At 38.2% G+C, this 24458-nt stretch overlaps 1 protein-coding gene across 1 annotated transcript in view; it reads left to right on the top strand.

Moving 5' to 3' along the window:
• The window catches only part of LOC104619863 (triple functional domain protein), a gene marked incomplete at both ends in the record, with an annotated part of 39330 nt that extends 19678 nt beyond the window's left edge, over positions 1 to 19652 (top strand). The window contains 13 exons of the mRNA XM_010285894.1: positions 1271 to 1393; positions 3322 to 3516; positions 3628 to 3743; positions 4295 to 4361; positions 5147 to 5256; positions 6249 to 6318; positions 6792 to 6881; positions 10060 to 10152; positions 12336 to 12447; positions 14492 to 14682; positions 17945 to 18046; positions 18796 to 18938; positions 19553 to 19652. Coding sequence (XP_010284196.1) covers positions 1271 to 1393; positions 3322 to 3516; positions 3628 to 3743; positions 4295 to 4361; positions 5147 to 5256; positions 6249 to 6318; positions 6792 to 6881; positions 10060 to 10152; positions 12336 to 12447; positions 14492 to 14682; positions 17945 to 18046; positions 18796 to 18938; positions 19553 to 19652 — 1512 coding nt within the window. The remainder of the gene's footprint in view (positions 1 to 1270; positions 1394 to 3321; positions 3517 to 3627; positions 3744 to 4294; positions 4362 to 5146; positions 5257 to 6248; positions 6319 to 6791; positions 6882 to 10059; positions 10153 to 12335; positions 12448 to 14491; positions 14683 to 17944; positions 18047 to 18795; positions 18939 to 19552) is intronic.
• Between the last annotated feature and the right edge of the window lie 4806 nt (positions 19653 to 24458).

Raw genomic sequence — 24458 nt, 5'->3', positions numbered from 1 at the left:
AAGAGGCAAAAGCATCCTAAGTGGAAGGAAGAGACTCGAAGTTGTTCAGTAACAGCCTTGATGAACTTAAATTATTGATGGAATTATAATACAGATGACGCCTTTTCTGATTCAGTGTCAGGATATGCTCTTGAAAAATACATACCTACTGTCCACCAGGATAAAAACGTTCCTGTTCTTGGTAATGTGGATAGATAAAAGGGTAAACTGCATGTACAAGAGATACAAGGAAAAATGAGGACCCACTGGCCATCTACTACTTTTTGTCTTGGGCTATTAAATTTCTGTCTAGTGCTGTATATATTTACCGAAGACACAGAAGATACAAGGCAGTTCTAAGCAAGCTGTGTTAAACTCTGAACATCTGATATTGACTTTGTGAGAACAAAGAAGTTTCTAAGTTCATGTGCCTCTGCATACTGCTGTAATAGCCTGTCAGTCTTCAGTTTTTTATTTTTACTATTACGTGGCAGTTTGAGAGGACTTCTTTTTCTAGTAGCCAGGGAGCCAGTGATTCCTTACAACCACTGAGTTATGCTTAAAAGGGCAGCAAATACTGATGTGGGTAGGACATAGATAATAACCTGGGTCAGCATGGTTCATAATAGCGAGAGAGTAAGGTGCCAAGATGTGCAAGGGAAACAATTTTAGATTGTGTTCTTAGTTCTTGTCTTTTACTACCTCTACATGTATTCATTGATTTAACGTCTTTCCTCCTCTGCTGCAGGTTTAATTTCTAGGAGTACATGTAACTACAGACCATACTTTGTGAGACTGGAATACATGTCAACTTAAGAGTGAAATGATAGTCAAATCCTATGTGCTTGGAAAGTTTATCCTACACATTTGGCAGTTTTATGTACGTTTTTTTCAAGTCGGAAAATGCATATTTCTGAGTACAGCTGTCCCATGTTGTACCAAAAAAAGCGATTTTTGCTCAATTGGGAAGCATACTAACAAAACTGTAGACCTAGACAGTGAGAACCTTTTAATAGTGGACTTCTATAGTCCTGTAGTAGTGGACTTCCCTGAAGTATTCAGTTTCACGTGTCAGTTGTTTTTCTTCAAGCATTGCTTCATATACTAAGTGAATTATTTTGGAGTTACGAATGGTTTGATATTGTAGAGGGATTAGATTATTGTCACAAGTGACAGAATAAAATTTACTTGTGGCCAGTCTGTGTTTGTGAAATATTGATTACAGGTGGTTTCTATTGGCAAAAGTATGTTGCTTTCTCTCTTACTGTTCCTTCATTATTGCTTTATTTAGGCTCTGGAATGGATTCATGACAACGGAGAGTTTTATTTATCTACACATACTTCCACTGGCTCCAGTATCCAGCACACTCAAGAGTTGTTAAAAGAACATGAAGAATTTCAGATCACAGCAAAGGTAAAATAAATAAAATTATTTAAGATGTAAAAAATGCAAACAAACCCGAATTCCTTCCTCCCTGGAAAAAAAACCCCTGAAGATGTGTCCATCAAGATTTATTTACTTGCAGTGGCTTTCTCTCTGTATTTCTGCTGGGAACAGAATAAACCAAAAGACAATCAGAAGATAATCACTGTTACAGTGTTCCTTGGTGCTCCTTCAACAACAGGAGCTCCATCAGCGCTATATGCAATTGATTTCTCATGACAGAATGTAGTGAGATAGCTTAAAAATGTTTTTTAAAAAACCTACAAACCTTGCAGGGCCTTTGATTTCCTCTTTTATATCCTCATGTCTATTGATTACTGCGTGTTCATTTAGGATGTAAAATACAACAAGGCACACTACTATTCAACTGTGATTTAATGAGCAGACAGTAAAAAAAATTAAAGCTTTACTTGTTATGTTACTCATTTTATTAAAATACTCTGTGATTCTGCTGTAACTTTTTGAGTCATGAGAGCATTATGTTATTCTAATGTCTCTGGAGGCGTAACAGAGATGCAGATGAAACTTGTGAGGCTTAAAAGTTTTCACATGTGAAAGGCAACCGGTGCATGGCTGAAGTACCTGACCTTACGTAACCTTGTCTGTCTCTGTGTTTTGTTTTGTCACCTGTTCAAACTGTCACCTGTTTCCACATTTTGGCTCTCCAATCTTCATAGAGAAATAGTAGAGCCCAAGAAAGTAAGCAAAGGTTCATTTGTCTGAAGGACCACCTCAGAAGAGAAGAGACTTGGAGGTGGAGTTGGTCCCACTTGGAGTGGGAAGGGAGAAAAGAGAATCCAGAAAGAACAGAGATCGCTTTTGCTTTTCAAACCTGGATTTTCTTCCTTCTGAGTTTTGCTCCAGCCGTTGTTTTGCTGGATGCTTTCCAGCATGCAGAACACCACTGCCCCCCTTGTTTCCTCTGTCAGTCAGCAGATGACGTGGGTGCCCCTTTTGAAAGGATGTTGTTAGTGCCACTCCCTTGGCGTTTTGCTACCTATTGGGAGGATGTATTAGCCCTTGCTAATTCCATAGTGAGAAGAAATGCTCAGATGAGGGACCGTTAGGAAAGAAAAAGACTTAAAAAAAAAGGGGGGGGGGGGGGGCAAACTGTTGACTTTCCAGCTGACATAAAAAAGTCAAGTTCTTATTGACTGTTCTGCTGTTACCAAGGACCCTGACAGTACACTTTTACTCTGTCATGGTATCAGAGTGAGAGAGAGAGAGGCGGAGGTATAAACGCATCCATTCTGGATGATTTATGATCTACATGAAAGAAAGTGCATGGGTTTAGGCAGCCTGTTAATTGGGAAAAGCACTTACAGATTTGATGGTGGCTACTGGTTTTCTTCGTTCCTCTCAAACAACTGTATGACAACATAACGGAATATAAAAAAGATCTAAAGGATATAGTCTTTATCTGTTGAAGTGTAAAACATCTAACAAGACTTATCTCCATCTCAATATTTCAGTGATATCTAAAGGAAGTAGATCTTGAGACTGTGGGCTAGGTGCAATACCAGTGCTTCAGTGGTAATAAACAAAATATCCTCTTTGGTATCAAAACCCCTTTATATTGATGTGAGAATACCCATGCTCTGAAAAGCTTGCCTAGCAGAATTTAATGTCTGGGTTAGATATAGAGCACATTTTTCAAAGGAAAATCAACAACCTGTTTCTAGTCATGTAATAATAATAAAACCCAAGGAAACCTATATTCAACCTGTGCTATTTTTATTAAGAAAAAGGTACCTGTTTAAAGGAGTTCTGGGAAGAGAGAAGAGGAAGCTAGCTCCTTTGATGGCTTCTCCAACTGCACTTGGTAGCTGGTTAAGCAAAATGACCCCCTTCATAACAGGTAGATCTAGTAACTCTTTGATATTTTCCTGTTTTTATAGCAAACCAAAGAGAGGGTGAAGTTGTTGATACAGCTGGCTGATGGCTTTTGTGAAAAAGGGCATGCTCACGCAACAGAGATTAAAAAATGTGTCACAGCAGTGGATAAGAGGTACAGAGACTTTTCCCTGCGCATGGAGAAATACAGGACCTCTTTAGAGAAAGCTCTGGGTATTTCCTCCGATTCCAATAAATCGGTAAGAGAAATTTGAGTGTGATAACAGACAAACAAGCTTTGCTTGCATTTGATTTAACTATTGTTTTTTCCTGTCTCCTTCCTTAATCAATTCTTCCTTTTTTTAATAAAGAGCAAAAGCTTGCAGCTGGATATAATCCCAGCCAGTGTCCCTGGGTCAGAGGTGAAACTACGCGATGCTGCTCATGAGCTTAATGAAGAAAAACGAAAGTCTGCCCGCAGGAAAGAGTAATAAATTTATTTTTTTTTTAATCAATGAGAATGCATAAATCAATCCTGATAATGAAACAACTGTCATGGCTTGTCTGGCAGCTTAGAAATTGGCTAAATGGTAAAAAGAGAGTGATATTACTCAGTAGCTCCTACTGCCTTTTATTCACATGCTTGTTCTCACAGACAATTCTAGCATGTCAGAATCTTAAACTTGCAAAACTGTTAGACTTCTTTTAACATGCTTTTTTTCTTTTTAGAAATAATGTGAAATAAATGTGTAAGGGGAGGAGGGAGGACAACAGTTAAATGACTGTAGCGAGCGAAAAACATTTGAGGAAGAAATTCCATCTCCTTCCCCATTTCTTTTTGCACTGGTTAGTAATGGAGGGATGTCACCTCTTATGTTTCCTTCATCTGTTGTCTCTCTTCACATTTCAGTTCTCAGATTTTTCTTGCAGCACTGGAAAAGGCAAAAGATGATGAAGAGAAAGATATATCCTGGTTATTATGCATTCATAATGATCTAACAGACTGAGATTTGATTATTCTTTCTGTTGTCACCTAAGGTTCATTATGGCTGAGCTAATTCAGACAGAAAAGGCTTACGTAAGAGACCTCCGGGAATGCATGGATGTAAGTTTTTTTTCTTTTTTTTTTCCACTCATCTTTGAAGACAGGATTCAATCTGTTGCTTTCTGTTTCTTTCTGGTTTTAAGAGCTGACATGATTGGTCTGCAGTCATAGGACCGAATTAAGTATCTTTTCTGCTATCAAGAAGAAACTTAGAATACATCTGATAACAGCCACTTTGGAGTTCATCCTTTATGTTTTGCTTTTGTCAGTACTGAATTTCAGCATTTGCTCTTTTCCCAATTCGTAAACATGTGGGTGTTTTTTCTTCTAGAGAGGGGAGGGAAGAAGGAGGGGTTTACTTTATTTGCTTTGCTAGCAATAGAGAAGAGCTTGTGTTAGTTCTCTTGTTATCTGTATCACATGTTGTGCTTCTAGCTGACTTTTTGAATAGAAATTCAGAGAGATTCCATGGAAAAGTGCCCAGTAATTGTTATAGTGAAGCAAGAAATGTTCAGTGTTAGCTGTTGCACAAAGCGTGAATTTCTAGGCTGCAGACATGACCTTGATAGGGAGTATCCTGAAGCATTAGAGGTTGTCAAGAACACTGTGCATTTTAAATGATGAAGCCTCCGGGACTGTGTTAAATTGTCAGTTTTAGAACTTGGAATTTACTGTCAAAATCACAAGGTATATTTGACACAACAGGTACTGTCACAGTTGCAGATGATGATGATGCTGCGTGATCATTGGGTGATTTCTTTCCCGGAATGCATGCTTACAGATACCTGGGTGCTTCTGTTCAGAGTTCACCATGACTTTTCATGCATCTTTTTTGTTCTGGGCAGACATACCTATGGGAAATGACAAGCGGAGTCGAGGAGATACCACCTGGTATTGTAAACAAAGAACACATTATCTTTGGAAACATGCAGGAAATCTATGAGTTCCACAATAAGTGAGTGACTTGTCTTCTATTTCCATATTATTGCTAAATACAAATGATGACTGAGGGATTTCCTAGCAAAAATATTGTGCGTGTGAATAATGGACACTTCTCCATAAGAAAATCTAAAGGATACACCATGAGAAACTGTCTTTTTCAGTCTCAGACATTTTCAGGTTTTAAGAAGTTACTTGGATACATTAAAATTGCTGTAGGTTTTCCAGTTGTCCTAAAGAGATGGAAACCACTGAACTCAATAGAATACAGGTATAGCAGAAACATCAATTTAAGACTGTCATTCCTTCAGAACCCTCATTCCTGATGTCCAAGTGTGACTGTTAGTGGGAAACAGTAGGGCTCCCTCCTCATCACTGGCTCTTCAAAGCTTCTGTGGAAACGCCCCACCATTTTTACATTTATATGAGGACAGAGCATGAAAGAGGCTTGTCCACTACATTTCTTCTGAACAGAATGGTTCCTAGGCAGATGTGTGTACAGAAGTCTTTCCCGTCTTTGTTAATTCATTGGCATTTGTATTGGGTTATGATTCTTTTAAGTAATGAAATATACCTAGCATATTCCAGACCTGATTTTACATTCTTTTGTATGCTTTGTGTTAACTTGAGCATCCAAAATGCAAGTCACCTCTGTTTTCCCTTAAGATGAAGGCTAAACTTTTCTTCAAACTGAAACAGTAGGAAACCTTCTTTATGGAGAACAACAGTAGTTATTAAATTTGTTTACTCTTATGTATTAACTGCATGTCTGCTGGATCAATTTCTGATCTTCACATCAGAATTTTTATTGAATTATGTTTTATATTAGTTCTGTTGTTACATATTTTTATCTATTCCTGTTATCTTAATTTCTTTAACTCGTGCTTGTTGGTATGAATTACAGCAAGTTTTCTAACTGCCTTTATTCACAGACAATAGATCAATACCACCTGCTCTAATGAAAATGTTTCATGTGCCTTGTACTGTTTGTTTCTTTTCTACCCATAGTATATTCCTCAAGGAGCTGGAAAAATACGAACAGTTACCAGAAGATGTTGGACACTGCTTCGTTACCTGGGTAATGAAGTCAGACTTACGTTTAGATGTAACAAGGGGGATAGGAAGCATGAAGGAATAGATTCTTGCTCTCAGGTTCCTTTTTAAGTTGTAAATTTTGTAAAAGTACCTCTTCCTTCAAATTTGAGTAAAAATGTGTGTAACTTTAGCTGGGATAAAAAAATTAAGGCACTGCTGTGAGATGCCAATGCTTAGCTGCTCTTGAAGTTATGCAAGTTGCCTAAACCTGCATTCAGGTTTGGTTTGGTATCTTTGTCTTAGCTACAAATAATCAACTTTTGCATACGTTGCTATTGTTTTCAGTTTTACTTGCCTGATGTGTTTTCTTGCCCTGCCAGCTTGAATGGGAAAATAATCTCGTATAGTTTAATTTCTTGAGAGAGAAGGTATGCTCTCTGATAGCTGTGTAAAAACTTCTTGAGACAGAAATTACGCTTTCTGATAACCTATATAAATTTGCATTTTGTTCTGCAGGCAGACAAATTCCAAATGTATGTTACTTACTGTAAAAATAAGCCAGATTCTACCCAGCTGATATTAGAACATGCAGGAGCATACTTTGATGTAAGTACTTTGTGTCCATCTTTAAAAGTATGCCTTGTCAGTTTGAATCATGTACTTGCAGTTATGCTGAGTGCCTAAATTTCTTAAGAAAATGCAAGTTTTGTGGTACTAATGCTGCAATTTAGTGTCAGTTTAAGAAAATCAATCACACATCTCACATGGTTAACTTAACATTGCTCAGTTGGTCTCATAAAGCTGTCAAATCAAATGTAAAAAGTTGCTGTCATATCAGAGTAGTTCAGAACTGGAAGCAGGTTCTCGCAGCAACAGCTGAGATGTGAAACTTCAGCTTTCACAAGCACATTCTGCAAATCTTAGCATTTTCATGTGCTTAGATTGCATTGTTATAATAAAGATGGAAATCTTTGTTAAATTTGTTGGAGCACCTTTAAATTGTAATCGAATGTAGTGGTAATTCAATTGACTGGCATTGTTCAGAGCTTCTAAACCACTCACCTTGCTTATTTAGTTCCTGGGTTACTTGGTCTACATGTAATAATCTGCTTAAGAAAAGACCAAAAGGTAGCAGCTGCTTGAGGCTTTAGGGAACTGCACTAGGTGGGGAATTTTGGCCACACTGAAGGACTCCATCCATTTGCTAGGGTGCTTTGGTTGAACGTGTATTTGCAGATGATTCAATTCATAGAATCATTAAGGTTGGAAATTACCTTTAAGATCATCAAGTGCAACCATCAACCCAACACCACTGTGCCCACTAAACCATGTCCTGAAGTGCCACATTCATACGTTTTTTGAACACTTCCAGTGATGGTGACTCCACCACCTCCCTGGGCAGACTGTGACAATTCTTGACCACTCTCTCTGTAATGTAATTTTTCCTAATATCTAGCCTAAACTTCCCCTGGTACAACTTGAGGCCATTTCTTCTCATCCGATCGCTTGTTACTTGGGAGAAGAGACCAACACCCACCTCACCACAACCCCCTTTCAGGTAGTTGTAGAGAGCAATGAGGTCTCCTCTCAGCCTCTTCTTCTCCAAACTAAGCAACCCCAGTTCCCTCAGCCGCTCCTCATAAGACTTGTGCTGCAGACCCCTCACCAGCTTCGTTGCCCTTCTCTGGACACGCTCCAGCACCTCAATGTCCTTCTTGTAGTGAGGGGCCCAAAACTGAACACAGGATTCAAGGTGCGGCCTCACCAGTGCCAAGTACCAGGGGAACCATCACTTCCCTACTCCTGCTGGCCACACTATTTCTGATACAGGCTAGGATCCTGTTGGCCGCCTTGGCCACCTGGGCACACTGCTGGCTCATGTTCAGCCAGCTGTCAGCCAGCACCCCCAGGTCCTTCTCTGCTGGGTGACTTTCCAACCAGTCTTCCCTAAGCCTGCAGTGTTGCATGGGGTTGTTGTTACCCAAGTGCAGGACCCAGTACTTGGCGTTGTTAAACTTCATACAACTGACCTCAGCCCATGGATCCAGCCTGTCCAGATCCCTCTGCAGAGCCCTCCTGCCCTCCAGCAGATCAACACTCCCACCCAACTTGGTGTCATCTGCAAACTTACTGAGGGAACACTTGATCCCCTCATCCAGATATTAAAGATACTAAATATCTTTAAGATATTAAACAAGACGAGTCCCAAAACCAAGCCCTGGGGAACACCATTTGTGACCGGCCACCATCTGGATTTAACTCAGTTCATCACAAATCTCTGGGCTCGGCTGTCCAGCCAGTTCTTTACCCAGAGAAGAGTACACCTGTTTAAGCCATGAGCAGGCAGTTTCTCCAGGAGAATGCTGTGGGAGACAGTGTCAAAGGCTTTACTAAAATCCAGGTAGACAACATCCAGAGCCTTTCCCTCATCCACTAGGCAGGTTACCTGGTCATAGGAGGAGATCAGGTGATTACAGTGCTCTCTACCGTTTTTTGTTTCCTGCTCCACTGTGCTGAGCCACCAGCTGTGTAATGACACCACAATTTTTTTTAGAATTGTTTGTAGAAGTAGAGGGAAGGACGTAACAACAAACAAACAAACAAGAAATCCCTGAAGCTCTTGGGGTTAACTTCAAAAGTCTATCATGAAGGAGATAGGGATTCTAAACATTGTACGGTAAAGCCTTACTGTGAAACATCTGTTAAGTTTTCAGTGCTTGAAGGAGAGCAGATACGTTACAGGAAATCAGGTAGATATGACAAAAAAATTTCAAATAAAATTTAGCAAATACTGTTTTAAAAAATAATAAAGGGCTCTGATAAAACTGTATTAGAAATATATTCTTGCCACCTCCTTCTTTAATCCCTCTTTCTTAACCAGTGTATCCAGAGCTCTCCATCCCGTAAGCCACCTAAAGTGCATTAGAAGTGTGAAGACCTAATTCTGTGCTCTGGTAACTTCGAGAGCTTCCATTGTCCGCTAGTGGATCATGTGCAGATGTCAAGTGTATCACATCTTGGGAATTTCTGATATGTAATCATGGTTAGAAAGTACTTAGCTATGGCATGTAACTTGCTGTTTGAAATTGTGTGGTTAAAATGTATCTGATACTGTGGTAAGTGACAAACACTGGCCCTGAAGTTAAACCGTGATCAGTACTTGCAATGTAATTATCCTATCTAATTATCATCTAATTCTATTTTTCTCCTTTAGTTTTGTGGAGGTCATTCTTTTTTTGTTTTTAAGTGGATGTTTTCTACCTAAGTGTTCCGTAGCTGCTTTCCTCTAGTTAGAAAATGTGCTCCCTCTTGTGGGGGAAAATGCTGTCTGTGACTACGAACAGGTAAACTAGCAGGTGATGCTACAACACCTCCACCTCAGCCTTCGTGCAATAGTCCTGGCTGCTCCCGGGAACACTGAAGTTTGTTTTATTTTCTCTCTTGCGAGTAACAAAAGAAATACAGATTTTTATTAAGGGAAAAAAAAAGCAATGGCCACATGTTCAATATCCCTAATCATTCCTATATGCGTTTAGGTTTGTTGAAACGCTTCACAGGTACCCTTGGAGGTGGTAATCTTTTGTTTATACAAAGTGATCAGGCAAATGTACAACATAACCATTTGCTTTGGCTGGAATAGCTTGTCATCTTATCTTTTTTTTTTTTTATTTCTCCTCGCTGAAATAGAGTTTGTAGTTAATGTATATTATTGCATAGCCCTCAAAGCAGTCTATATCTGAGTGTTGGTGCTCACAGTCCTCAAATGTTTGTGTTTTTCATGTAGGAGATACAACAACGGCATGGACTGGCCAACTCTATCTCCTCTTACCTTATCAAACCTGTCCAAAGGATAACAAAATATCAGCTTCTTTTAAAGGTCAGTATTAATTCAAAGTTCTTCATCTGATTCTGCTGTTCTTAAGAAGGCAAAGCTCTTGCTGAATTCAGGAGGGCTTTTTTTACTCTGCATTCTGAGACTACAGCATCCTGGGCAGCCTCAAATATTGCTGAGAGATTTTTTTAGGAGACCACTGAAAATGAAAGAAGGCTTAAATAGGCAACATTTTGCACAGATTCCTGGAAATCAGAAAAGATACCTCACTAGTAATGTTTACTTAGAAAATATAATTTGCATTCCCAGAGTAAAAAAGTAATTCATGGCAATATAGACAGGCACATATTTGTAATGGTTTCTGCAGAAAATTTTGGCAAACCATTAGCTATGTTTATGGCATTAAGTACTGTATATATTTATTTATATATCTAAAAAACTATAATATAAAATATCTATAAAATATCTAAATATTTATGTGTGTATATATACACACATACCGAGTAACTGTAGACCTGTCGCACAAACAGTTCTTGTAATGTTGCTTGGAAATGTCAAGTAAACAGTAGCTATTAAAATAAACAGAACTTTTGGAAACCTGTAGTTAGAGTTTTCACTCGGTGAACAGATGTCTTATTGACTGAGCAGCAGTGTTCTTGAACTGTGCTGGGTCTCTGTTAGGTGGCCTTGCTTGTTTTTTAATAGTTGCCTACAAAAGCACTGTAGCTGATCTGTGTCTCCCCTTTCTACTTGAGAACTGCAATGGATGATTGTTTTTTAAAATTTCTGAAAAACATTGCAGGCTATTTCAGGTTAAGTGGGATGGAAATAAGTGTCATTTTTAACTGAAGCATATTGTATGTTCTTCTATTGCAAAAAGGTGCAACTTAAGTTATAACTTACAGAAATACTGTAGGCTGTGCTGTTTCAAAAAATTTGGGGTATTGATTCCAACAATTATTTTTAAAAAAATATAAATATGCCTTAGCTGATACATTATTGAATTGATGGGATAGATCAGTTTTGCCAGTCTTTGCAGGGCCAGATGGCTTTGCTGCATAGCAAAATGGATTTATGTGGTGGTTGCTGGTTTTCTTTTTCTTTTTTTTTTCCCCCCTATAAGCAAAGAGATGTAAAACATGTAAAGATGGAGAGCCCAAAACTTGAACGATACCTGTAACATTTTATAGTTCTAGAAGTTCTGCTTATTTTTGCAAGTGGTATTGGAGCTGCTCCTCTTCTGTGCCTCCTGGAGGATATTTACTTAACACTCACTTTTCTGTGGAGTTGTCATGCAAAATTTAAGTGTGATATAGTGCTTTTCTGTGATGGTTGTATTGGCAGTTAAATAAAAATAGTGTAATGATGATAACAGTAGGAATCACCTGGATTTCCCTTTGAAAAGGAGAAGGGAACTTAACCTGAGGGAATTAATTAAATGGGCCTTTTGAATAGTAGAAGGAACATAATATGCCCTTTTGGTTACGTAAGCTATATTTTATCTTGATACTGTTCAAATGCTTAAAAGGTGTGAGGGAATTTGAATGCTAGCTCAGGCACTGTTGTGTTAATACCTGTCGGATGTTCAATGGGCGGGGAACTGCATTGCCCCAAATTCCACTACAGTGTTTCAGCATATTCCATTCTCTAACTTCTGTCCATTAGTTAATGCTTGTTTGTATTCTGTCTTCACGCAGTTAAAAGCATCCTGCGGACAAAAAAATTTGAATAGAGCAATTCATTGAATACTTGAAATGAAACAATGTAAATCCTCTTATCAGCAGAAGTACAGAGCACATCTTTGGTGCAGTGGAGCACAGGTTGATACGAGGGGCGCAAGGACGGTGCTTTGGTGCTGTCCTGCTTTCCACCATCTTCAGGGCTTGGCAGCTGCGTTGTTCTGGGCGTTGATGTAGCACTGCATCTGATAGCTGTGTTTGTGCTTGCCAGAAAAAAATGTTGTCTGTAATGTAACTTTTAAAGACTTCTTGTTAAGCGGATGATCTTGTGTAAAGTAGAGGTGGTTAACTGAAAGCTTGGGCTGCTCCTTGAAGAACAGATCATGATAAATACAAAGTATGCTGTCATGTCACTGGTGGAGTAAGACGTTCAAAAAGATTTTGCATGCCAAAAGTGATTCTTTGCTTGTTAGAAGTAGTGTTTGGTTTGTCTATCGTATCAGTGTAGAAACACATGATAGAGAGTACTCATGTTTGCTTGTCTTGCAGGAGCTGCTCACGTGCTGTGAAGAAGGTAAAGGTGAGATTAAGGATGGCCTGGAGGTGATGCTTAGTGTGCCAAAACGAGCCAATGATGCCATGCACCTCAGCATGCTGGAAGGTAGGATTCAAACTGGCTTTCCAATTCAGTCATATGCTATAGATTAACTTCAGTTAATAACTTCTTTTATTACTATATGTTGAGAAGATCTGAAGAATGTGAATATTTTCTTATCTCTGGGTTTCTATTTTATATGCCTTTTATTTGGAAGTATATAAAATGCAAACTTACTTAGGAAAATGAATCATGACAGATGACTGGTACAATTCTTTAAAATTTTTAAATGTTCTTTCATCCTGATCTATAGTTTTGCCAGTGCAGATCTGAAAAACATGTAGGCTAACAAAGTTTTCCACTACTCGCCTAAAATGTAATAGGTGAATGGTCAGATACGATAGCTTTGACTACATATTCCAACCAGTATCCTTGGCTTCTTTATATGAGGAGCGTAAGTGTATTAGAGGTGATTTTTGTGATTTATGTATCAAGTAATTGTCTCCAAGAAATCTGTCGTTTTCACATCTGTTTGCTGCCTGTTCCATAACAGACTTCTGGTTGAAATGAAATGTCTATTCTGGCAGTAAAATGTCAGCATAAGCCAATTTAGCCTGAGCCTTAGCCAGAATAGCATAATCATGTTCATAGCAGACAGTGGAGGTTGGATGTAATTGCTTCTATGTGCTTAGAACAACCTTCTGCCAAAATCATGTACGGTGGCGCCATTATACATTCAGTAATAAAGGTGTTTTTCTTTGGCATTTAAATTTTTTGAGATGAAAGCAAAGCCTCCTTACCTTGCAGCTGCTGAATAAAGATTTATAGGTGCTTTTAGTCAATATTCGTTTTCCTCCTCTCTACCTTCTAGTAGTAAAATGAAGTTTGTCATGGAATTTCCAATATCATACAAGTTGCTGTAAAACTTATCTTGGTTTGATATGTGATCCTCGATCATATGAATGCTCAAAATCACCTTTCTTCCCTGATCTTAAACAATAGCAATGTTGGTCAGTTGGCAGGATCAGTTCCAAATGCTTTGTTCAGGAGATGATGTTAGTGTAAATGCTGACCAGCATTGGTAATAATCTTTTAACACTGGGAATGTGACTCTGGAGAATATCCTAATCTTTTACATAAGTTGGTTTCGTAACAAATCATGCGTGCATCGTTGAGTCATCCCATGTTAGGCAAATATAGTGAGTGAACACATTTCCTCTTTATGTCTCTGGAGGATTTTAAATTAACATCCTGATGCAACTTGCCTCTGCTGCTCTCCATACTGTTGCCCTGTTTAGAACGGTTGGAACTGTTGTTTTCTTCAGAAGGATTGTGCTCTTCTGTTCAGAGAACATTGGCAAGCAGTATGTATTTAAAATGCAGTTAATACCACTCAGGAGAGTATGGTAGACTAATTTCTGTTATCCTGCAACTTTAAAGCTGTGTATTAAACTGGGAGAACACTCTACCACTACAATGAAACTAAAACTGTTGATATTCTCAATCTTCATCTTTACATTATGTCTAAAGACAACTAATCCAGCTGCTATTTCTGTATTGTGAATCAATGTTAAGAATGACTCAATGGCAGGCTGATCACATGGCAACAGTTCCAAGCTGCCATTTTTTTTCATCTCCTATTGAAACATGTTTGCGTGCTCATTGCATACATGGTGGGGAAGGTGTACCACCAGAGAAGGTGGCATTTGGGAGCTTGCCAATGTCAGAACAGCCTGCTGTGCTCTCTCTGTCCTGGCAAGTTGCTCACTTTGTACAGTGGCAGAAAGCTTATAAGAGAAATAATTTTCATCACAGAAGAGGTTACCAGAAGCTGGCATAGAGAGATCTGTCCCTTGTTGGTGAAGTACCGCTAGAAGAGTGGATAAACTTCTTAACAGTTGGATCTCTAAATTTAGAAATAGACTTGAGCTACAGTTACGTTTAGAATATTGCAGTGTTGAAATCAAGTCTTGTTTTTAGTGTTGCTTCCTTGGAATCCCATGTTTTGCAAGCTGTGTTTGGGGATGGATCACTTAATAAAAAAGCAGTGCTTTTTAATTTCCTCATATCAACTTTTCATGGTGAATCTTTCCTCTCCCTGGGCTTTTAGGCTTTGATGAAAATATAGAATCTCAGGGAGAACTCATCCTTCAAGAATCCTTCCAAGTGTGGGACCCCAAAACTCTAATTCGAAAGGGAAGAGAGAGGCACCTTTTCCTTTTTGAGATGTCTTTGGTTTTCAGTAAAGAAGTAAAGGACTCCAGTGGAAGGAGCAAGTACATTTACAAGAGTAAACTGTTCGTAAGTATGGGAGAACAAGTGATCATATTTAGAAAAGTGTCTAGATTAGCCTGTGACTAAGCTCAGATGATTTAAATGTGCCTGAAGAACTTGAACAACTATTATAGTGCACTGAAAGAACAGCCTTGGAATGAGTAGACTGAATCTTACAAGTTTGCTGCTCTGTCATGCTTTTGAGGAGAAAGAGTAGGCTGAAAGCAACTACTGAAGGCTACATGCCAATCTTGGTGTGTCAGAACACAGGAAAATCATGATTGGGCTGGACTGATTTTGTGTTAATTATATGTATGATTGCTAATTCTTTAGGGCTCATTTGTATAAAGCAGAAGGTTGGAAGGAGTTGACAAGCTGCCTTCATCATGCTCGTTTACTAGTAATATCCATGTTAAGGATTCATTTTGGTGGATATTCTACACATAGTTATCTGGAAAGGCAAGAACTCCTTGTTATGGAAAAGTTCATTCCAGAATGTCTACTGAGACAATAATATTTTGTAAATAAAATGATAGTGCTTATGGTTTACTGTAAGGCTGTAAAGGTTGAAATGTTTTTCTCCCCATTTAAAAAAAAAAATCCACTCTTGCTTTCCTTATTTGTAGCATGCACGCTTTACAAAAGGTGACCATGAAATTCATATTCTTCCCTTCCTGTCTCTTTGGATGACTTGGGTGCGAGAACTATTCATACTCTGCAAATTTAGGTAGCCAAGTAAGAATAGTCTCCCGTGGCGGCTTCTGCATCTGTTGGAGGCAAGATGAGCTTTTCTACTAGACAGTTTAGAACAAATACTTGAACTTACTTCTCAGAATCACACTCTAAAAGACATTATTATTCTTCTATTGATCCTATTGAGATACATGACTAAGTCTAGATGGTATAAATACTGAGCCTTTTCTCCCTGCTTCAGCTCCTTTTCCTTCATTCTTTCCCCCTTCCCACCTCTGTGTCCAAACTGGTAAAGCAGGTTGGTTCAAAAAAACTTCTTTTTTCTCCACCTTCCTTTGCGTATTCTGCCACTTCTTTTCCAACACTTGCACTCTTTTCTGATACAAGGTAGCTAGCAGGTAACAGCTGCAGCTGTTCTGTTGATCACACATTTCTTTGGTGCTCTCAAGAACTTGAAATACAAAGAACTTCTGGTGTACTGGAGGGTAACATCAGCTGCCAATGCCTTACATGGAAGGGGAGACAGAGCTGAAAAATGGGTCCCATAAGCTTGTGATGTCAGTTCCTCTGGCAAGAATTTAGTAATAGCCTTGGGTGCTAGAGAAATTGCTGGAAATCTTGAAGATTCTTATTGTGCCTCATTTTTAAAATACAAGCATATCTTTTTGTCTTCATATTTTGTTTGGCAAAATATTCTGTAGTGCAGCTTACTATTATAGCAATTCTTATAGTTTGGTCTTTAGAAAATTCATTCATACAGATGTTGAAAATATGCATGTTGATTTGAGCTAAAGATCTCTCTCCTGCCTCTGGAAGGTGGTGTTACAAAAGTGAGGTCCTTCTCTTTACTTTGGGCATGATGATGGTCATGGTTTCTCTGGCACAGGTTACTCAATGGAATGACTTGTACTAGTGGAAGAATGTGTTAATGAACTCCTGTGGCAAGAGATAGTGTCCAAAACCAAATGCCTAAGGAGGGCTATGGGAACAAGGCAAGCAGATGTTACTTTGCCAGAATACTCGGAACTTCCAGTCATCAGTAACTGGCAGTTCAGGGCCTTCCTCACCTAATTGTGGTTTCTATGCATTCAGTAACCCACAACAGTTTTCTCTTTCGTGAGCTTGTCCTTGGACCTCATGCAGACTTTTAGCATTTACAATGTCCTTCAGCAAAGAGTTGTGTTGCTCAAGTACATATAAGGCACAGGCCAACCTCTGTGTGGAGAGTTTTGAACCTGACTCCTTCCCACTAATTTCACTTGATGCCTACCATCATCATTGAAAGGGACAGTGAACAACGTATGTCGGCTTTGCCACTCCTTACTGTACAGACCTCAACTGCATTGTCCATCAGCTGTCCCTTATAAAATTAATAATATTCACAAGTGTACCAGGCTTCTAAATTTATTAGGCTTTAAAAAATAAACGCTAAAAGCTGTACTATCTTGGCATTCAGACTTTATATTGGGCAGTGCGGTAGGGTGTATTTTCTTTGAGTTATATAATGTTGGATTACGTTTTCACAAGCTTTTTAACACACATAGGAGTTGTTGGAGAGTCAAGTTTAAAATGCATCACAGTCTTCTAAGTATTTCAATGAAGAAGAATCCATTTTACCAAAAAGAGATGGGTTGGGTTTTGGTTTGGGTTTTTTTTAGGGAAAAAAACAACAAAACCAAACAACAAAATGAGTTGGCATCCAAGTGAGACAAAAAAAAATTACCCTTAGTCAGGTACTGTGTATCCAACATCTCTTGTAATGAGCTGTGTATGTGCTAGTGATGATGTGTATAAGGCGAAAAATACAGCTTCTTATAATGTAAGAATGCTTAGCAGCTGTCTTTTGGAGTGAGGGTTCTTGTAATTTGAGCTATATTTCTTAGTTTGTAATTTTTTTTGGAGCAGAGCCTATATGAATTGTTTAACTGGAAGCCAGTTCACATGATTGAGATGTTGTTCCAGTTGGAGAGTGAAAATATTTTGGATGATAATTAGCTATTAAAGTCTGACATTAGAACATTCCCAAAGACTGATTGTTAATGTAGTTGTCCCACAAAATCCTCTAGGGAGACTGCATTTCTGAATTATTTCATCTGTGTCAGAGGGAAGGAAACACACTAGGAAAGGCTTTTTTGGCAGAAAAGACATCACGGTTTTAGAAGATATCATAAGAATTCTTAAGCATATCTTATCTGAGAGAAAACATAAAAAACAATAAGTAATGAGTGTTCCCTGATGGAAATCAACAAGGAGAGAAGCCAACACTTATTTTTTACCAATCACCTTTTTTTTTTAGAGTTACTAGGATTTATTGTCAAGTCAAAAATGTAAAATAAGCCATTTGGTATTTCAGATTTATAAATGCTATTGTTTATTGTTACTTTACAGGAAAAAGTGTTTAGCTTGCAGTTTGTCCTTTCTTGAAGAAACCCCACCACTGCCACCAGAATAAAGGATTCTCTCTAGCATATGTTAGACTTAAACTTCTAAAATTCTCTTTAAATAGCAGAGCTCAATTATTTAGAATATCAGCATCCCTGTGCGGCTTCTGAGAAAAAAATGCTTCATCATCCTAAAAAAATTTTCTTGATTCCAGACTTCTGAACTGGGTGTCACAGAACATGTAGAAGGAGATCCCTGCAAGTTTGCTCTATGGGTTGGAAGGACACCAACTTCGGACAACAAAATTGTTCTCAAGGTAATTTTAGCAGATGTGCTTGTACAGTCTATACTACAGTCTTCTAGTTGTTGTTCATACTTGTTGGGAAAGCAACAAGTGATGACTTACCCTTTTGAGAGGGACAGCTGCTGACAGATAATTTTCCTCTGTGTGTAAAGGATGTGATACATATTTAACGCTCATGGCTTGACTGCAGAGGGGAATCTGTGTGTCCTATTGAAGGACTGAACAAATTTGCTTTCACAAATCAGAGTAGGAAGAAGTTTGATCCCATTGAATTCTATAGCTTGAAGACTTCAGCCACTAACTGACTGCACAACTGAAATGCCACAGACAAATCATGGCATAGAATCATAGAATAGTTTGGGTTGGAAGGGACCTTTAAAGGTTGTCTAGTCCAAATACCAATGTTCACGGTGTTATTACTGGAATTCTTTAAGTCAGTCAATGCACCCCATCACACATAAGATGCATACAGGGCTTTAGCCTTCAATTTATGAAAGATAACTAGAAAAAAGAATCTAAATCTAAAATAAAATGTTTTTTAAATGAACAATATTGATAATGCTGAGAAGTGTAAAGTAATGTTGGCAATTCAAAATGAAAACAACTAGCATGAATTTCCTTTTCTCTGTTCAAGTTTTGAAAAATGATTCACAGAGTCATTCTTTATGCCTTCCTCTTTGTGTTTATTAGCCGACTGTATTTGTGGATCTTCTCGGCTATAACAGTCCTTTGGGGGGTTTTGTTTCTTTTGCATATCAAAGGCATCCAGTATAGAGAATAAACAGGACTGGATCAAACACATTCGGGAAGTGATTCAAGAAAGGACTATTCATCTGAAAGGAGCATTGAAAGAGCCAATCCACATCCCCAAAACGGCACCAACAACAAAACAGAAAGGAAGAAGGTAAGTAGTATTTAAAATAATCAGAGATCTCTAGGTACACAACAGCACCCTTTCCTCTGTAGTATTGAATTTCTAATGACTTTCAGTGAATCGGACAAAAACAAGAGTCATTGTGGCCAGCTTTACCTTATAATTCATTTCCTATTTTCCTGCGATGCTGAATTTGTTGAGATTTCTGCTCTGAACAGTCCCTGACTTGTGTACATTCAGGGATTTGGAACTGCAGTACAGAATAGCTGTACATTTTTAGAGTTTTACAGTTCTACATCTGTTACTCAGGTCCTTGATTTCCTTTCATGGAGTTTAGAACGTGTGACTGAGTACTCTGCTTGCTAGCTTTGGCTAAGTGGCTGTCCAAGTTTCGTGACATAGTTCTGGCTGGTTGGTTGTTGCCTTAATTCTATGTGATGTAGACCTTGAGCAAATGAATCTGTTCTTTTAAAGCATAGAAAAATGTATTAAATGCTGAATATTTGATTTTTGCATCAATCACTGTGTTTGGCTGGTGTTCATTGCCACACTGTCTAGGTGCCCTTTCTTTAGAGTTGCAAGTAAAGAACTAACATGTTACAAACACAGTGCTAATACTGTAATAAAAACTGAATTATTTGCAGAGACGGCGAGGACCTGGACAGTCAGGGAGATGGTAGCAGCCAACCTGATACTATATCAATTGCCTCACGAACCTCACAGAACACACTCGACAGCGATAAGGTAAGTGTCCCAGGTGTTGCTCTGTTCTGAGAGCAAATTATTCATCCCTTAGTGTGAGTTAGTGCCCGAGATTAGCCCTTAGTACCTTCAGAGAGGAGGCGTGGAAATATTCAATCTCTTAAAAATAGCTGTATGCAATAGAGAAAAAATCTTGATACCATGGGGGAGCAGAGGTGATTGTTAAAATCTAATAGCTCATGAAGGAATTATGTTTGTTCCAAACTGAAAACATTTTGCTCGCCTCTCTTCTGCAGATTGTTCAAAGCTTTGACCCAGTTTAAAAAGAAAGTTTTATTTTCTGTAAAATTTGATACTCATGCACAGAATTTTTCTTGGTGCCAGTTTCAGCCTTTCTGAAAGCATACCATGTATTAGCTTGAGGTTGGTGGTTGCCACAGAGTTACTTTTGTGAAGGAAAAACACTCTGCAGTGTTCATAGGCTAAAAGGTGTTCACTTTCTGCATTAGAGCTGATGAAAATCACCTATTAAAGAGGAGTAACCCACAACACTATCATATGATGCTAGTGCTAGTGTTTCCTTTCCTCCATCTCTGCCTATAGATTGTCTGGGTTATCCCATAAAGATAACAGTGTTCCTTATGGGTGGAAGAAAGGCATCGTAAGAGTAAAAATTCTTACATGAAACATGTGTCTGTTACTTCAGAATTGAAGGATGATTTCTGGCAAGTGAGAAGTGTTAGGACCTTGAAGGAAGGTAGAGATGGATAATACAAGTTTGTCAAACAGAAGAATGAGTTAAAACATAATTTTCTACACAGCTTCTACTTGAAAACGTGGCTAGGGATTTCTAGCCTATTACCTTGTTGGGTAAAATTGTCTGACGAGCCATTCAAACTATGCAGGAAAATAATCAGTATATTACAGAGCAGCTAAGTGAATAGGTTCTTGGAGTAATATTTTGACCATTCCCATCGTCATCTAAAAGAGTTAGTTTTCTGTATTTTTGCATGTCACTTAAACTCTATGGTTTTAATTTTTCCATATAAAGAAGAGGAATACAGAAGAAGGGAAGTATAAGGTGCTTAGGGTTGCTCTTGTATTTGTCAAAAAGCCTATGTTTTGACCTTGTGTATTTGTACTTAAGTTGTAATTTTGGTGGTGATTTCTTCTAAGGATATCTGTGAGAAAAATGCTTGGTTAGAGAAAAAAAAAAGTCTTTTGATGACTTGTTATTTTATTCTTTGCATTCTTACTTCACTATTTAGTGATATACAGAAACTGTGGTGTGTATACTAGCCAACAGTTTCATTAATTTTTTTATGTGTTCTTATGAGTTTGGGTTACCTATCATACTCAAAAGCAAGATATGCTTTCTCTGATTTACCTGATTGTTGGCTGAGACATCAAGCTATGTGCACGCAGCCTGGCTGGATTGTGCTTCAATTCAAATGGAGGTCATGCAATCCATCCCTGCCATGCACAACCGTTGCCTCTCTTCAGTTGTTTGTGATGTATGGTTTACTGGGGAATAGCGTGGATTGTCTCCTGTTGCCCCTCCTGTAATATTTCATGCATCATGTGAGAATTGCTAAGAAAGTTGGCCAAATGAAATGCCATCAGGATTGTCTTCCAATCTGACATGAGGAGTAGTCTTAGCGACAGCCTGGTCAATAGGAGTTAAAAGGAGGAGGAATGGAGAACGCTTTTAAATATTTTCCTGACAAATTAAGTTTTAATTTAGTGGTCATAGCATTGTTTTTAAAGTAGTTTTGAGTTCTCACATTATGTGTAAAAATTTTTGTTAGACTTTTCTTTGACAAAAAAACCAAACTGAAAACTGGGAGACTCATGGGAATTACTTGTGCTATGTATTGTATGTCCAAAGAAGAAATTTACTGTTTCTGCACTTTTTAAAAGTGTGTGTTTTAGCAGAATAGCTTTTGTCAATGCTTGTATTATATGTTTTGGTTTGTTAAATTACATTAGGAAGAGAAAATTTTTAATCTGTTCGGAAATACAAAATAAAAATTATTAAGGAACAGTCACAGGCAGAAGGCCAGTTAAATCTGTAGGCTACCTTAACACTCTTGCTGAATCTGAAGTAATCTCTCACGTTGTATGTTGAGAATTTATTAGCTGCAGTTCATTTGGGATTTAAAATTGACTCTCTTTTTTCAGCCTAGAAGCTTGAAGTATGCATGAATGTCTTGCAGAGATGGAGTGAAACTGTTTTAGGGATTTTAGGTGCTGTTGATGTGGTTAACCAGATGGAGCAGTGGAAGTCCTTGGTGGAATTTGAAGCATGTCCCAGACTGAGCTGGGATTCCAATTGAGAAACATTAATAATTTCAAGTAATTTAAAATAGTGTTAGTCAAGTGGTAAAAATGTTTAACACTGTATCGTTTATTATACTGTTGTTGAACATTTTTCTGTTCATGTGTATCCCCTATTGTGATTAAGACAACAAATAGCAAACTTGTCATATTAATCAGCAGACAAGTAAAACCATTCTTTTAGTTTCTCATATAATATGTTCAGACAGTTGATTCTTTTAAAATAAATGTTTTTGTTAGAAGTGCTAAGCTGTTAGACAGGGAGAACATAAAGAATTAAATCCCTTACCCAAAACACAATACTCTCTCTCTCTCACTTCCTCAGATACATGATTTGAAAGAGCTAAAAATCCTTAGCCTTGGTAGTAAGTGGTTGAGTATTGTCTAGATGAACTTCTTTCCTTGCATCCTGTTTTCTGACATAACTGGAGATGCCTTAACAACACAGAATAACTTCATGATTAGCTTTTTTCTTCTGCACGCTGGCTTTTGGGGCTAGAATTGTAAATTCTGATCGCTGGCTCCACTGTTGCATGTTGCTTTTCAGTAATGACTGGGATGATGCAATAGACCGTATGTTTATAAAACTGACATCCTTCCTAGCTTCATGTCATCTGAAAACTATATTGGAGAGCGGAATTAGAATTCAGAGTCATCTTGGCAAATGGGAGAAATTAATTGGCAAAATACCATGCAATTTAATAGGAACACATTTGCGCTAACATGAATAGGTGGAAATAGTCAACTACTAATGAAAACAGTGAGAGTACTGAACAGTTTTTGAGAAGATGATCTAGAAGCTATAGAGACTCACAAACTGTTTATTATTTTGACAGTTTGATGCAGTTATGAAGCGGGGCAGCCCTATATTGGCTTGTAGAAATAGGATACTGAGCTGCAGGACACAAAGTCCTCATTCTTTACTCAGTATTCATAAGACTCCTATTAGATACCACACCCAGTTTTGAGTACAGAATTTTAGCAAATTATTGGGCCATTGGAGGCATTCCAGGGGAAAGAAGAAGAAAAAGAAGACTGAATAGACGTCTACCAAACATAACTTACAAGGCAAGATAAAGAGTTGGGACTAGTGAGTCTAAAGAAAAAAGCCAGGAGGAAGAACTTCAGGTCTTCAAGTGCGTAAAAAAGCTACTACACAGAGTTACAAATCAGTCTTTTACCCATATTTTCAATGAATGGGTTGAGATCAAAGGACTTATCTTTAATAAAAGATTGTAATTTTTTTTTTATGAGTATGAAAATGTGATGCCCTAGAGCAGAGTAGTTGTGAAGGCTGGGGAATCTCCATAACTGGAGAACTTTGAGAATAGTTTGGATAAATGTTAATCATGATTCACATAGATGTAGTTGGTCATGCTCTAGACGAAGAAGTGGACTAGGTGACTTAAGTTCCCTTTCCAGCCTATTTTTAATATCATACGGTGTATCTTCTTATTGCAAGACATGCTAAATATACCCATAGCACTGACCCATCCTGAACTGTTGGAAGGTATAATGGAGTCCAGAGTGAAATACAGATTTTTTTGAGAGGGAAGTTTCTACTCTGTCTGAGCATCCTCAGTTTTCTGAATGAGTGCTTTAATTGTACCTTTCTCAGTAAATATTTTGCCCTTCACTTTTCGCAACATTCCTTCCATTTACCTTCTGTGGCACTGTAGCCAGCATTTTAGGGGGCTAACAAATAAAAGAGATGACACTTGGCACCATTCATTCAACCTTTCAGCTGTTTCTAGCCTCAGAGCTTGGTCCGATTTTAACGTCATCTTTTAAACTTGATCCAATGCATAGGAAATGAAATGGGGAGGCTCATGGAAACAGTGTAGGTCTGATACTTCCCCCCTCCCCTCCCCCCCCCATGCTTTTATTAAGTGAACTGGTAGAAACATGAAATAATCCAAACTATAGTTTGAAGATGAGAGGCTTTTAGAAGAACAGCTGTCACTGGGTGTTATTCTAAATAGTAGAAATCATGCTAGCTGCTCTGGGTGGTCAGTGGAGCAATATTTTATTTTTAACAAATTGTCTTTTGTGCCCAGCTGGTAACACTTTGTACTGCTGTCTGTATTATTTCATTCACATGCTTCTTTAAGCTTGTGTGTAGTACTTTGGAAAATAGAAAAAGAACTGAAGCAGCAGGAGACAACCAAGTATTTAGTTCTGCCAGCTGAGACCGCAGAAGAGAAAAGGCTCCCATCAGTAGAAAAAATGCTAGTAAAAAAACAGACATAGCTTTGAGTATGCGTCTCTCTTCAGAGTCAGAAACCAAGTCTGGGCAGCTACCTGGTCAAAGCAAGATACTCCTTATCTGAGAGAGAACTTTTGTCTGTCTCCCATTTCTTTGCTCCCACAGTGCACTTGTTTACGTTTTAAAAGGGGATTAAAGATTTTCATGCTTGAAATAATTGAGAAATCTTATTAGCTGCTCTCTCTCCTTTCCCTTCTCCTCAATGTAAAATTACCATGGGACAGTAAATTTAATTTGCAGTCCTG

This window comes from Phaethon lepturus, unplaced genomic scaffold (genome assembly GCF_000687285.1).
Source record: "Phaethon lepturus isolate BGI_N335 unplaced genomic scaffold, ASM68728v1 scaffold12174, whole genome shotgun sequence".
Lineage (NCBI taxonomy): Eukaryota > Metazoa > Chordata > Aves > Phaethontiformes > Phaethontidae > Phaethon > Phaethon lepturus.
Note: the sequence above shows the minus strand (reverse complement) of the source record. Positions and strands in the feature narration are given on the sequence as shown.